Genomic DNA, 16,099 nt, shown 5'->3' on the forward strand with positions numbered 1-16,099 from the left:
GTGGGCTCTGCTGCAAACAGAAGGAGATGGTTAAAAAAAATTTTTTTTTTAAATCAGACAACAGTGTGGTATTATCCAGGAAAACAAATCAAAAGGAAGCCGATGCAGAAACTGTTATTCACCAGTGATTTAATTTAAATTGCAAAAAATACAAATGGAAGTTCAACATTTTCTTTCGTTAGTCCTTATTGAAAATCTGGTTTCTGTGGCCTTATGGGGCCAATAGACGGGGGCCGGTTGGTGAAAGGGTGCCACAGGCCCTGGATGCTGGGACTGTCTGTGTGGAAGGGTTTGCGGATGCGGATGATTTCCAGACCGGACTGATTGGTCAGCTTAGTCAAAAGCTCGGATATCTGCTGAGACGTTTTGCTCGTGATGGTTTCTTCCCTCACGTTGCCATTTACTGCAAAAAAGGAAAATATATGCGACTTTTAAGAGGACACCTACAACATTAACATTAACAACAATACCTTCTACCTATGTTATACTGCCCCCTACAGTATCTAAGACTGCTTTATGGCAGTTTACTTTTCGTGCTTCTTATTAAGTAAGTAAAAATGAGACAGAACAACAGATTTTGGATATAACATTAACACAAACTGTCTGTTTCTAAAAATGTTCATTTGGATTTGGCACATGGTTTCATAGCTGGGTATTATAACAGTGAAGTTGGATGAAAAATCTACCTTATCCATACTCAAGCTTTTTGAAAATGGAGTGTTCATTAAAACTTCTGACAAAATGTTTAAAAATTAAATGAAATATTAATTTGCATATGTGACTTTTAATTTGTTTCATATTTGCTGATGAAGAATTCTAAAATATTAATTCATCAAATATGATACAATTGGCGTGACAGGGTTAAAGACTATTACATGCCTTCTATATGAGAAGCTGGAAATAAAATATCAGTTCCCTATCTGCAAAATTCTCATTTCTACAATACTTCCAAATTTGCTGTCAGAGATCCAGGATCCAAATATTTTAGAGATTTCAAGCATCCATCATTCTATAAATGTCCTTACTGATAAAGCCACAGTACCAGATATTTACCCTAAAAATATGAAGAATCTGGTTCAAGGAGTTTTCAGATAATATGAAAGAAATGTTAGAAAATATGCCTTGATGCATGCTCAATCATACAGGTAAGGAAATCCTGAAAAGATGATTCTTTTTTTTTCTGGAAGTAGCATTTTCAGTGGGGAAAACGTTTCATCCCCATCCACGTGACTTCTTCAGTCTCAGCTGACTGCAGGTTTCCCCAATCTTATGAACAGTACATCTGCATAGCCAAATATGGAGTTTCCTCAACAGCCTGAAGACAGAAGGATGCCATACCGAGGATGTGGAAAGCGGGGGAAAAATTTGCCTGACAGAAAACTCACCCAAACAGTAAAAAACATCCTTGCAGGGTTAAATTTAAAGCCGAGGCAAATTCCGATAGTCGAATTGATCACAGCTACAGAAACAGCAATTCAAAACATCAACTTTGCAGATGTGGAAGCAGAGCAACTGGGGACGAAAATGTCCTCAGCATCCAACATCAACATGGGGGAGAGGAAGGCACTCACATCGCTTAGTAATAACAACATTATCATCCTTCCGGCAGACAAGGGTAGGTGCACGCTTTTGCTAAACCAGAAAGACTAACATGAGAAAATTGTGTTGCTGCACAGTGACAAAAATACTTATGAGCCCCTGAAATGAGAACCAGGTAGTTGTTACAGGAAGAGGGTGATAGACTGTCTCAAACAGTTAGAGCAAGACATCGTTATTGAGCAAACCTCATACCACAGGCTATACCCAGGAGAATCTAAACCAAGTCTGTATGGTTTACAGACGATACATAAACAGGGTGCACCTGTAAGACCAACTGTCTGTATGATCAACTCGGTCACCTATAACATCAACAAGTTGCTGGTTTCAATTGTCAACCTATTGGTGGGCAGCTCTAAACACCACATCCAGAACACTTTGGATGGAATCAGTTAAGTCTTATCTCATCTTATTTTAGTCAGGCACATCTGTGATGGTTAGTTTGGAAGCATTTGAAAGCTTACCATCTCTAGAGAGTCATGACTATATTCCTACGTGATTACCATTCATTTTGGTACTCATCTTTTTATTCAGTATACATTATCGATTACTCAGTTCAGAGTCTAGTGAGTGGAATATAATAAATGTTCTAATAAACATTCAGTTGCTCTCTATTATAATTTCATTACCTTTAAACTCCTTAACAGAAGCTTGTAATCTTAACTCCTTCTCTCTTTGCTTTATATCTACATCAACAAATGATATATATTCAGAAATCTCACTGTCACTCTGCTTCACCATTGTTTCAGTAAATTTATTCAGGTCTGATTCGAACAGAGCTGTGGGCACTTACAGTATTCTGCAACTATTTTTGGTACTCTGCAGGGCTGCGGAGACACATAGACGACAGTTCCAGGGTTCTTGTTGGCATAATCCACAACTCCCTCCTCGATGAAATCCCTGAAAAAGCAGGTTAACCGGTATTACAGTTTGGTAAGGGTGACAGAGTTTTTTGTTTGTTTTTTGAGCCATACCTGCCAATTATTTTCATTACTGGTTAATAAATTATTATACTTTTGTTTAAACCACACAGTCTGAGCGTAGCTGTATAAAATGGAAAATTAAATGACAATCATATAATTTAATTTTATGCTTTGTGCTACTTTTCATTTCAAAAAGAAAAAGAAATGCATGAACAGTTAAATAACTGATAATAAAACAAACTTGGGGGAAAAAAATCTTTCCAGATGACAGACATCACCCTGCAATTTTCAGATATGAATTTTTAAAAAAACATTTTCTTTAAAATACAATTTTAGAAGAGCACAGGATGTTTTAATTGGTTAATGTGAAGCTGGACCCTTTCACTATTATAATGCAAATGTAAAGTATTTGGCCAATTTTGTGTGTTAGCAAGCAGATAAACAGCTTAAAATGAATCAACAGAAACATTATTTTTATCTTTAGGCTACTGAAGTCACAGAACATTCAGTCATGAAGTCAGAAACTATTCTGAGCAGTGAAAAATTCTGCTGAGAGTCTGCAAATGTAACTGCTGCTAGCATCATGATGTGGCGTTTGAACAATAAAGGGCTGTTGGTGATGTCTGTCAACATCTACTGCCAGTGCTAAAAGATTCTTCTACTATGATCCCTGAATCCATATCACAGGAATGTGATGATCATCTGGCTTTCTGATTGTGTGTTACAGAAGCAGGTAGTGCATTTGAGCCTACATGCTATAATAGGAACTGCAAAAATCCTGCTTAACTGCACATTTTTGGGCCATTTCTAAAATACTCTATCAGTTACACCTTGTCAGTACTGGGTTTGACCGCTTTTTGCCCTCAGAACTGGTATTATTCTTTGTGGCATAGATTCAACAAGGTGCTGGAAACATTCCTCAGAGATTTTGGTGCATATTTACATGACAGCATCACATAGTTGCTGCAGATCTGTTTGTTGTACATCCTTGTTGCAAACCTACTGCTCCTGCTACTAAAGATGCTCTATTAGATTGAGATGCAGTGACTGCGGAGACCATGTGAGTACAATAAATTCACTGTCATGTTAATGAAATCATATTGAGAGGATTTCAGCTCTGTGACATGACATCAGAAGGCGACTTGGGGTTCATTATCTTGCCCAAGGATACTTCGCTATGTAGACCGGAGGAGCCGGACATCAAAACACCAACTTTCTGATCAGTTGGTGACCTGCTCTGCCTCCTGAGCTACAATTCATGATTTCATGTAGTTTACACCAAATTCTGACCCTTCCATTCGAATGTTGCATCATTTCCAATTTTCTATTGTCCAGCTTTGGTGTAGGTTCAGTTTCCTGTTCTCAGCTGAAAGGAGTGACATCAGGTGTCTTCTGCTGCTGTAGCCCATCTGCTCAAAGGTTTAACGTGCTGTGCGTTCACAGATGCTCGTCTACATCTTTAACTTTCTTCAAAATTCTGATGCTCGTTTGGACTTCATCTGGTCTTTGGCCATGTCTACATGTGTTCGGTTGCTGCCATTGTGATTTGTTCACGAGATATTTGCATTAACGAGTAGTTGAAAGGGTGTTCCTAATGAAGCGGCAGATGAGCATATTGTATGCTATGACGTTATGACAAATAGATTTTTAACCTGCTGTTGGCTTACAGCATCTTTTGGATTCCTCCACCGGGAAAGACGGCTGATTAATGAAAATAATGAGGTACAAGACTAACGTCAACATAATAGACTGGGATCTAATTTAAGAATAATTACAAGATCTAAATCAATAAACCGTGTGCTAATCAGGAAACCAAGTAATCTCTTAGATTTTTTCAAGGCCGTGACTTAGAGGAACTGTCTACATAAACTATCAAAGACTTCTTTTACCTGGCTCCCAGCGAACTCTGAGCCTTTTTGGAGAAGACGATGGAGATGCGTTTTAGCTGGCAAACGTACCGACCGACGCCATTTTGAAGGACACTTCTCAAAAAACGACTCGGTGTCCCTCTGGAAGTCATCGTTAATCTGCTCTTTTTCTACTGCTGCACAAAAATAACACAGTCAAACACACTAAACGGTAACAAGGCTCTCAGAGGACAACCTGACGGGCATGTACACAGCGCTGTCCGTCAGTAGCAAGTTCCGGAGTGAAACGCATAGCTGACATAACGGTTAACAAAAAAAGATACCTTCTAGAAGAAGACTTTTTTCGTTGACAAATTAAACGTCCAACCATTACATTTATTTTCTACTATAAAAATGATCACGTTAAGTATAATTTAAAAGGTAAATATGTGTTAGTCTAGCTTTCCGAATATCTAGTCTTCCGTATTGTTCACACGGACTTGTTTTGGAAACGCACCGAAAAGCCCGGGTTAGAGTGGAGCATGGGAGGAGAGGAGGACAGATATCAGAGACTGTAAGTTGTTCTTTTTCAGCCTCATGTTTTATTAAAGGCCACTAACTTTTGAGTGATGCTTTCATACGCCTCCATGATAATTTTCATGTTCGGTACGTCTCCGTTTGACAAGAAAATAACGGCTTTCTGCCTCTCCTTAATTTGACTGTCTAGGTCACCCCAAAACTTTGCTGTGCTTTTCCTATATTAGGCTGCTGGTTTCCTCATGTCTTGGTGTCTTTTTGCAGGTTCAACGTGCTGACCACATAACCAATGTGGAAAGGCTTGCTGCTGAGGAGCTCCACCTGTCTCTTGCAGGTGGGAGCTCCAAGGTTTCTCCTCCAAGGATGTCTTACATCTCCATTTTTGAGACCTCTAGCAAAGAGGCTGCTTCACAGGCCATTTCCAATACCTTGGGGTACAGGCTACTTCCTGACACACACTGGGACCAGAGGTTATAAAAAAGACACCAAATCTACTTTAGAGTTCCCTGTGACCCCAGTCACAGTCACAGACATCAAACAGTATCTACGCTCCAAAGATATTCCCTTCCACGATGGTTACAGCTGCCTCCACATTCCCAGCATCTTTGTGGATTTGTCAACCAGGAAGGAGGTCTTCTCCCTGTTCATTGACAAAACCACGGGACAGTTTCTGTGCAAGGACACGCTGGTGGAGGGGAGCTGGGAGGACCTCCAGGACTGTTTGGAGGTGATGCAGAAGGACGGGGAAGAGTCCCTTAACCCTAATGTGCTTCTGGGGTATCCGGAGAGTGTGGAGGAGCAGGAGGAGAGAGAGAGGGAGCTGAGAGAGGTGCAGAGGATCTGGTCCACCTCTGTGCCACTCACTGACCTCCCAGAGGATGAAGCTCAGCTGATTAAAACCATTTTCCAGGTATTATTCTGTGTAATTTGTGATTCTTAATTCAAAAGATGACACGAGCAGCTCATGAACAGCTTCCCCAGAGCTGTTGCCCTCACCACACATCTCCCTGCACTGATTACAAAGATCGGCAACAACTAACACACACACACATCCTCAGCTCTGTGACAAACATATAGAATAGAATAGAATTCAACTTTATTGTCATTGCACAGGTACAGGGCAACGAAATGCAGTTTGCATCCATCCAGAAGTGCTTTAGTGATATAGATATATTACAATAAATATTAGCAATAATATAGATATGTAAATATATTACAGAAATGGGTCTATTATGGAATGTTATGATGTACACGGTATGAAGTATGTTGTGAATATTCTATAACTATAGGTATGTACAGGCTGTAGTGAGTACAAGCTATGTACAGGCTATGAACAGGATATAAATATGAAAAACTACACAGAATATGAAATAAATAACTTTACAGAATCTGAGATATACAGTTATACAGAAATGGGAACTGTGCAAGTTGTAAACAGTTGTAGGATTAAAGATTATCGTATGTACAGAATGATTATTACAGAGCTATACAGTAGTGCAGTTAAGATAAGTGAGATATGTGGATAATTCTACAGAGGCTATATAAAGTGCTGGTGGTTGTGAGTGGTGGTTCAGTCCATGTTATTATTGTGTGTTTGAGGGTACAGTTGTCCATTGTGGGTGTGTGTATGTTCAGTCCATGTTTTAATGTGGGTCAGATGTCAGGAGTTCAGGAGTCTGACAGCTGTGGGGAAGAAGCTGTTCCGGTACCTGGTGGTCTTAGTCCGGAGGCTCCTGTGGCGCCTCCCAGAGGGCAGGAGGGTGCAGAGTCCATGTGATGGGTGACTGGGGTCTCTGATGATTTTCCCAGCCCTTTTCAGACACCGCTTCTTGTAGATGTCTTTTATGGCAGGAAGTGGTGCTCCGGTGATGCGCTGGGCAGTTTTCACGACCCTCTGCAACGCCTTCCGGTCCGAGGCAGAGCAGTTCCCGTACCAGACTGTTATACAGTTGGTCAGGATGCTCTCGATGGTGCAACGATAGAAGTTCACCAGGATGTCTGAGGACAGGTGGTTCTTCCTCAGAGTCCTCAAGAAGAAGAGGCGCTGGTGAGCCTTCTTGACCAGCTTGGAGCAGTTGGTCGTCCAGGTGAGATCCTCGGAGATGTGGACTCCCAGGAACTTGAAGCTGCTCACACGCTCCACAGCCGTCCCCTTAATGTGGATGGGTGGATGTGGGTCAGCATTCCTCCTGTAGTCCACGATGAGCTCCTTGGTCTTCTCGGTGTTAAGCAGCAGGTTGTTTGTGTCGCACCACTCAGCCAGACGATCCACCTCCTCCCTGTAGGCGGCCTCATCGTTGTCACTGATGAGGCCAATCACCGTGGTGTCATCTGCAAACTTAATGATGGTGTTGGAACCATCAGCAGGTCTGCAGTCGTGGGTGAAGAGGGAGTAGAGGAAAGGGCTCATCACACAGCCTTGTGGTACACCGGTGTTCATTGTGATGGTAGATGAGCAGTGGTTATCCAGCCGGACATGTTGGGGGCGGTTGGTCAGGAAGTCCAGTAACCATTTGCAGATGAGGGAACTGATGCCCAGGTCTGTCAGTTTCCTGATGAGTTGTGAGGGGTGGATTGTATTGAATGCTGAACTGAAGTCTATAAACAGCATTCTGGCGTATGTGTTGTTGTTGTCCAGGTGTGAGAGGACAGAGTGCAGTGCGATGGAGACTGCATCCTCTGTGCTCCTGTTCTGGCGGTATGCGAATTGGTGGGGGTCCAGGGTGGGGGGGAGACAGGATTTGAAGTGTGCTAGGACCAGTCGCTCTAAGCACTTAGTGATGATGGGGGTGAGTGCTACTGGGCGGTAGTCATTGAGGCAAGATGGGTTGGAGTTTTTGGGTATCGGGACGATGGAGGTGGATCTGAAGCAGGCCGGTACCACAGCGTGGGCCAAGGACAGGTTGAATATGTCTCTCAGCACTCCTGCAAGCTCCCCAGAACACGCTCTGAGGACACGCCCGGGATATGTGCACATACACAACCATTCTCATCCTCTGAGACTGCTAGTACCTGAATGTAAAGTCACTTTAAACATATATATTTATTTTGTTAAATATGGTGGTGTATGTACAAGACCTTACCTTTTCCTCTACAGTGTCATCTGGCACAGTAATGTCAATGCTTTGTTTCAGATCACAAAGATCTCCAATGCAACCCTCAAGAAGTTTGGAGTGAGATTATTCAAGCCAACCAAAAGTCTGGTTTTCCCCTGGTTTGGTGGACCTGATTCCTCTTTAAAAGGGGTCAAGCTCCTGTCAGCTCAAAGAACAGAAACTGACAAAGTCACATATAATGAAGCTACAGTCCCAAAGTCTAACTCCTATTACAACTTGTTTGGCCTCCCTCTTGTGGGACGTCTGGACTCGGAGGTGGTGGTGACGGGTCACGAGTTTGACACGATGGCTGTGAGTCAGGCAACAGGACTCCCGAGTGTTGCTCTTCCTCGCGGGGTCAGCTGCCTTCCTCCAATCCTGCTGCCCTACCTGGAGCAGTTCAAGCGGGTGACTCTGTGGCTGGGGGGAGACATTCGCTCCTGGGAGGCGTCAAAGAGCTTTTCTCGCAAGCTGGCCATCAGGCGTTGCTCCCTTGTGCGGCCCGGTGAGTACCGGCCGTGTGCAGTGGAGGCTCTGGCCCGAGGTAAAAACTTAAGCAACATCATTAAAGCCTCGATCCCAGCGGCCCATAAGTCCATAGTGTCCTTCAAGCAGCTCAGAGAGGATGTTTATGGGGAGCTTGTCAACACAGATCAGGTGGCTGGAGTGAAGTGGACGAGGTTTCCTGAGCTCAACAGGATTTTGAAGGGACACCGCAAGGGAGAGCTGACTGTTTTTACAGGTACGGTGTTACTAATAATGATGTTTTAAGACTCTGGAACTAATTAGTTGTTTTTTTTAAATCCCAAGAAATCATAACCAAAATTAAGTCATTTCTTCCCTTTTTAAAAGTGATACAAACAAAACTCATAGCATCATATAATCAATATCTCTGTGGATAATGGATCTTTCTTCCACCACGTCTAGGTAGCCAAATATCAAAGCCAATTTGTAAGCAAGCAGATTTAAATTCAGTCTTTTATTGTTCTGCCCTGAGTTGTGATCGAGTTTCACAACTCAACAACAAAACAAAAACCATACCTGATTGAAGTTTGGATGATATCTTCTTCAAGATGGTCTCATTTGTCAGTGCTGCAGCACTTTCAAAACTGCTCCTGTTTTTCCCTTTTCTGACTTCTGCAGCATTGTGGCTATTTTTGGATCAGTCAGTGAAAGTCCCAACATGCTTCTTTATATCTGCAATTTCATCATGGAACTTCAAACATGTGAATAAAAAATCCACTTCCTGGTGTCCCACTGTGTGCCATTTAAATTAAATCATCACTGTTATAACACTGACCCACTGCATTACCTAGCTGAATTAATGCTAAAAAGCTGTGGAAGTCATGCAGCACTGCTCAAGGACCTTGAACCGGAGATAGGCTGACTTAAATTCAGCCACAATATTTGATAAAAAAAAAAAATCAAACCGCATACTTTCTTTAAAGGAAGAGGATGTAAAACACTCACAGCTGGCCAAGTTTTTACTTTTCATTAAAGTGTCTGGAAGTATGATGGCTTTTTAGTTTACCAGTTTAAATATAAAGTACAAGTACTAGCTTTATTAACCCAGTACGCAATCATGATGTTTCTTTACCAGGTCCTACTGGAAGTGGGAAAACCACCTTTATCAGTGAGTTGGCCCTGGACCTTTGCATGCAGGGTGTCAACACTTTGTGGGGCAGCTTTGAGATCAACAATGTTCGTCTAGCCAAGATCATGTTGACACAGTTCGCCATGCAGAGGCTGGAGGAGAACCTGGAACAGTATGATTTCTGGGCAGACAAGTTTGAAGAGCTGTCGCTTTACTTCATGACTTTCCATGGGCAGCAGAACATCAAGTAAGTCTTATTAGTACTTCAGGGATCCATTAAGTTCTTTTATTGAAGAGGTTTGCTTTGTTTTTTAACATAATCTTGATAGTTTGATCACTTCTTGTTGGAGTGTGGTTGCTCAGTCAGTAAATGTTAAATGAGTAAATGAGTTTTTTAAATGGACTAACAATGAAGTGGAGTTGTTGCTGCAAGTAACACAAAAGTACAAAGTTGCAAAAGCGAGTGAGAATTAAAGAATTTGAAGAAAAGCTATCTGGAGCATGTACAAACTGATATTAATCTTTAATAGGGCTGTCAAAATTGAGAGCAAACAAAATAACTGCTGTATAATGCCCTCTGCTATCTTAGTTTAATTGGTTACATGACTGCATCATATGACTAAAATGCGTCATCGTTTCCGAAAGTCTCTGTTTATGCAGTCTACACTGCCTTTCCGCTTTGGCGAGCATTTTCAAAAAGCTCTGTTTTCCTTGACCAAAAACGCAGTCTCAGTGTGGACAGAAGGCCAAAACGGAGAGAAAAAGATACGTTTTCAAACGAAAACATATTAGTGTGGACATGGTCTAAGACCCTCTGACTCCTGTCCAATTTTGCCTGCAGGACAGTGCTGGACACAATGCAACATGCTGTCTACCTCTATGATATCAACCATGTCGTCATTGATAATCTACAGTTCATGATGGGACAAGAAAACCTTTCAGTAGACAAGTAAGATAAAAAAAATGTTGTTTATCTGGTGTGTGATGATGTCATGTTAGTGCTGTTATTGGTGTGTTAATGCTGTATGGAAATACAATGTTCTCATGTACCTCAGGTTTGCAGTCCAGGACCACATTATCGGGGTTTTCAGGAAGTTTGCCACTAACAGCTCCTGTCATGTCACCCTGATCATTCATCCGAGGAAAGAGGAGGATGACCGAGAACTGCAAACGGCATCAATCTTTGGTTCTGCTAAGGTAAGGCAGTGAGAGTTTCAGTTCAGTCTGGTAGAAAATACTGAAGGAACAGTTGAAAATGACAAATTGTTGGCAGACAGATACTGTACATTTAATGTACAATGTTTAATTATCCTCTTAACATTGTCACAGTCACCAGTGACCTGGTCAGCAAAAATGTACCCTATTTGTGGGTATTTCCCCTATCTGGCATTCGCAAATTAAAATATTTTAATAGGAGAACTAAAAGGGCCAAAATAGAATCACAGCATCGATAGGTTGTTATTGTGAGAGTAATAATAATTTTGTTCATACTCATCAAAATAGCATGGGTATCATTCTATTTTGATTCTTAAAAAACATTAAAAACATTTTAATAAATAAGCACATCTCTTGACTTGCTGTTTCAATAAAATGCATATACGCTTGCTCTCTTCTCAAATCTGCAGTTTTCCAATTTAAGTAAGACACGTCTTGACTTTTAACTCCTTCCAGGCCAGCCAAGAGGCCGACAACGTCCTCATACTGCAGGAAAAGAAGCTGGTGACGTGTCCTGGCCGCAGATCCCTGCAAGTGACCAAGAACCGCTTTGATGGAGACGTGGGCATCTTCCCTCTGGACTTCATCAAGTCTTCGCTGACTTTTTCCACTCCCATCAAAGGAAAACACAAGCTGAGGAAGGTCAACACTAAGCCGGAAAACGAGGAGGAGGACGAGGCCACTGCAGCAGCGTCAAAGAAGGAGGAGGTTAAAAAAGACAAGGTAGAGAAAGTGAAAGGAAACACAAAGACTCCACGAACTGTTAAAAGTCCTGCAAATGGAAACGGAGCCATTCAGAAGTGAACTTTCATTCAGAGTATTCTCTCTGTTGATCAGGGATTTGAATGTTAAACCTCAACCAGACTCTTTGTATGAAAGATAATGTTCGACAGTTGTATGTCAATAACAGGAGGTTCAGCTAAGCTAAATACAAGTACATAAATATGAACATGCATATGAAATGTATGAATTAACATCCCTGAATCCAGAATATGCCAGGTAGTGAAAACGTGTTTCATCGTGGAATGAAGCATGTTACAGACAGAATGTGAAATAATGACAGCAAAGTGTTAAACTAGTCTTCAAAGCTTTTCTGTTCAATGTAGTAAGACTGAATTTGTTAAGTGTTGTTTAACCTATTGAAATAATAATGTGACGCCAGGAACTACTGATTAAATAGGGATGGTAACACTATCACTGTCTGCTTAGAGGCATAATACAAACCCCTGCACATTACCACAGTGTGTTCTCTACTGACTTTTTGTACAACAATGATTTGTTGCTTTTTATAATAAACCCCCCCCCAACAACTTCTAATGCAGATTGTGATTGCGTTTTCTATCTGTGGTCACCAGGGGGCGTTGTGTGCTAAGAGACTGGAGTTTAGTTAACTTCAGATAATTGTTGAGCAGCAAATATCAGCCGTCCTATTTCCAAATGGCAGTGATCACTGACTACAGACATATGTGTTCGTTTAGTTTCGTCTCTCGGCTACAGCAGCGACTGCCTTAACAACTTGCTAACGATTTGTTCCATATGTCTGATTTATAAATGACTACAAGCGTGACAAAGCTCAGTTATGCACGTTAGGAAAAATGTAGTTTAATTCTGCACTCTTTGGTTAAGCAGCAAGCTGTGTACCCCTCTTTCCTTGCTGTTTGACTGAGTTTCAGAGTTTGTTTGTTCCCTTTTATCCTCCTGTGAGCCTGCCTTTTGAATAATGATAATTAAGTTCAAATACCACGTATGGAAGAGAAGAGTACTAAAGGTTTTAGCACACTTGCCTGTTAATTACCCTTCATTGTCCAACCATGGCCTTCTCCAATGTCACACCACACAATGCATTATTTAGAGTGGGTGACTTTAAATAAATGCAAAGTGTTTTTAAAACATCTTCCTATGAATATTTCATGGGTAAAGTCAACTACCCTGCCTCGGTTGCACTGGTGTGGGGTTACGAGTAGAATCAGCAGCTCTCAGAAGTGAAGAAAGTCTGCATTGCGCTGTGTCGTGGGCTGCTGCAGGACGTATTGATGGCTGAAGTGTCGCACTTTATCACAGTCACTGCAAACCCATATAAATTTCAGGTTTATGATTTAAAGGGTTAGTGGTTCAATGTGGGAATATGAAAGTGCCTGTGTGTTTTATACCAGGGCCTTTGGTGATTTGCAACCTTGAAATATACACTGAATAAATCAAGTGTCACTGTGGGAATGACACAAGTGTAAAATCAAGGACCAAAGGTGCCAAAATGGAAAAAAAACTAACTACTGAATAATTAAAAAATCCAATTTAATGCACTAGATACATAGATACAAGTTATAGAATATTTTCTTTTCTGTTATTTCGTATTTCTGTATTTTCTTTTACAGTTCCTTTATGTTTCAATATAAAACGAGCTGGCCAATACCAAAGGCAAACACGGTCCTGTGAAAACATTTTTTCACTGGACTATTATTGCAACACCTTGATTAATCTATTCAGCTGTAGATTTCCTTACATCCTTTGAGTTTGTTCCATGGCCCAATTTGGGCCAAGCTTTGGTCTCACAGATGGCCTCACATTTGATTCTAGAATACTTATAGAGGAATTCATAGTCCACTCAGTGACTACAAAGTGCCCTGTAGCTGCAAAACAAGCCTGAATCATCAACCCTCCTTTGCTGTGCTTTGACAGTTGAGCTGTTTGTGCTGATAATGCTGTGCATTGTGGCCAACATCTCCACTTTGGTCTCATCTGTCCACGGGACATTGTTCCAGAGGTCCTGTGGATTATACAGATGCAGGTTTGCACACAAAAACCAGCCATGAGAGAAGCGGCTTCTTCTCGGTGACACTTCCAAACATGTCGTGCTGTTCAGTCTTTTTCTAATTGTGCAGTCATGAACTTTAACGTTTAGCATGCTAACTGAGATCTATAGAGTCGGTGGTGTAACTCTTGTACTTTGTCTTTGTGTTAGACTGTTTGAAGCTGGAGTGAATTTGCTGGAAAGTCCACTCCTCAGGTGATTGTGGCATAAACTTGACTGATTGACTGACTGCTTTGGTCCTCCATATGTAACACCTTAGGATTATGGGAATGTTGAGGCAGCCTTTGCACTCCAGATGCATAGCTTTGCTATGACTTATGAAATATCAATCTAACCTGAATGTCATACATATGTATAACAACATGCCTACTTTGTCTTCAAAATCTTTCAAACCAAGTGCCTGAATTACTCAAAATGCAACTCAGCTGTTGAGAGTTTCCTTTTTTCTTACTAAAGTTATTTATTCCTTTAAAACCTGTACAAACTCTGGAGCAGGAAAAGGGTTTTGTACAGCTTTTTACTTTTAGTAAAAATGAGTGAAGTTGCTCTTTAGTACTTTTGTCCTGTTGTTTGCCTCGGTGTGGACTTCGCAGACACTGGGGCCTCTCTGTCTGCCTCTGATTTCTTTGCTGGCTCCATCTTTGACAGACCAGTCCAAGGGAAGCTCCTGGCACCAGACTCATCTTACACGAGGTATGTGCAGCCTCGAGCTTCTCGGATAGTTGAAACTGTAAAATATTGTTGTAAGCTGTAGGAATAATTCCTGTGTGTGTTTGATGAACCTAAATCACTGCGTATGAGACAGCAGGAGGGAGACAGGTCTTTGTATAGAAGCTCCATCATTTTGTTCTCATTTCTGCTTTTCTGACCCTTCTGTTAATGCTGAATATTTTCTGTGAATGTTTTACTGCTGTGTAAGTACACACTGCTCGCCATAATAACTCCAGGCTGTGTGCTGGATGGGTCCGTGTGTCCTTTTGACTGTGTGGGTGTGGGATATGGCCCGAGAGATCTCTGAATGGGGCTCTTTGTGTTTTAAGACATTACTGCAGCCAGATGATGGTGGCTGTGTCGCCCGCCAGCTCCTTAAAAATCACAAAAATGCACAAAAAAATACAACTGAGCTAAATGAATGCAGACACATGAATGTACAGTCATAAGCTATAGGATTACTGATCCTCTTCCAAGTAAGCTTTTAAAAATATCTAGAGTTTCATTGTTCTTTTTTCCTCTTGTAAACAGGTGGTGAAAATCCAAATTAAATACAAGAATCCCTTTGTGCAGCAGCACAGCACTCTATGTCTGATTGTTCTCTTTTGTTGTGAATGGCCTGTGCTGATCAGAGCTTTGCATGCCTATTCAAATAGTTGCCATCTGGAGAGGGGAGGAGATGAAACAACTCCAGTTATGAGGCTTTTAATCATGAAGGCAACAAACAGTGCAGGGACCAAAAGGATGTGAATTAAATGAGGCCGAGAAAAGATGTTTCAGCTGCTGATAAACCCTCTTCCTATCTTTCTAATAAAAACATCATCAGGTGTCAGAATTAAAAATGCCAGCCCACACCACAAAAACGGAACAAGAAGCTTTACATCAGTCAGGGAGAAATAAACTTGCATGCTGCTCCCTGCATGATCCGATGAATGCATGACATGCAGGCATAGCTCTCCGCCCCATTAGCTGCCCTTCATTAAACCTCAACTATTTCGACCGAGTCTGGAGGTAATTTCAGGACCTTCAATCAGAGTTAATCAGCTGGGGGCTTTGGTCCTGCGGTGAACTTGGGATCATATTCTTGAGGCTTTTCTGCTGATGTTGGCCTCCATGACAGGACTTTCACTGCAGGAAAGTCAGCCTAGAACACAATAGAGTTTGGAGGTATTTTTAGATAAATTAGGCAACAGTGCAACCACAAAAACATGTTCCTGGTTAGGTTTAAAGTATTAGTTTCATAGAGTCATGTTCCTTGTATTATCTTTGGTTCCTATTATTGTCCTCAATTTTCCTTTTTCGTGTCTCCTGTGTTCCCCTCTGTCTGTCCCCCACAGTTTGGTCTTGCTCCTTTTTTCAGTTTACTTTCTGTTTTATTTTGAAGGTCCGCATGTGGTTTTTTGTGCTTTTTCTTCTCTCTGATCTTTTTTGAGCCATCAGTGACTGATTGAGTTCACCTATCCTTGTTCTGTAATTAGTCTGTGTCTGTTACATAGGTCTTTGTCAGTTTATCATCTCTACACATTATTTTTACAGAATCTTCCCTGGTAATGGATTTTGTTGTTTTTATATCACTTAACCTGAATCATGCAGCTCGTTTTGTTTACTTTTTGTTTTACAAAAATCTGATGAATGCATTGGCGAGAACACTTGAGTCCGTATCTTGCCCAGGGATACTTTGCCACACAGACTGGAGCAGCCAGAGATCAACCCACCAACCTTCCATTTAGTCACCCCCAATCCATCTGATGGTCTCCTACTCCACTTTTCTC

At 41.4% G+C, this 16,099-nt stretch overlaps 2 protein-coding genes across 3 annotated transcripts; one reads left to right on the plus strand and one right to left on the minus strand.

The window, feature by feature from the left end:
• Positions 1–112: 112 nt before the first annotated feature.
• On the minus strand, positions 113–4,671 carry mrpl43 (mitochondrial ribosomal protein L43). The gene is made up of 3 exons (XM_086304240.1): positions 4,409–4,671; positions 2,390–2,496; positions 113–403 (listed from the first exon to the last, which is right to left on the minus strand). The coding sequence occupies exons 1-3, from the start codon at positions 4,537–4,539 to the stop codon at positions 186–188; spliced, it is 456 nt and encodes a 151-aa protein (XP_086160366.1). The 5' UTR covers positions 4,540–4,671; the 3' UTR covers positions 113–185.
• On the plus strand, positions 4,128–12,105 carry twnk (twinkle mtDNA helicase). Of its 2 annotated transcripts, none has more exons than XM_086304238.1 (7): positions 4,128–4,241; positions 5,168–5,813; positions 8,038–8,740; positions 9,599–9,839; positions 10,434–10,541; positions 10,648–10,789; positions 11,264–12,105. In XM_086304238.1, exons 2-7 carry the CDS (start codon positions 5,193–5,195, stop codon positions 11,609–11,611), a joined length of 2,163 nt encoding a protein of 720 aa, XP_086160364.1. In that variant the 5' UTR covers positions 4,128–4,241; positions 5,168–5,192; the 3' UTR covers positions 11,612–12,105. The 2 variants fall into 2 exon arrangements, with proteins under 2 accessions (XP_086160364.1, XP_086160363.1); XM_086304237.1 differs by lacking the exon at positions 4,128–4,241 and adding an exon at positions 4,323–4,940.
• Positions 12,106–16,099: the final 3,994 nt, after the last annotated feature.

The sequence above is a fragment of the Aulonocara sp. 'chitande type north' Nkhata Bay genome, linkage group LG8, assembly GCF_057382095.1.
Source record: "Aulonocara sp. 'chitande type north' Nkhata Bay isolate Kocher_YH1m ecotype deep benthic linkage group LG8, A_spYH_male_GT1.1, whole genome shotgun sequence".
Taxonomy (NCBI): Eukaryota; Metazoa; Chordata; class Actinopteri; order Cichliformes; family Cichlidae; genus Aulonocara; species Aulonocara sp. 'chitande type north' Nkhata Bay.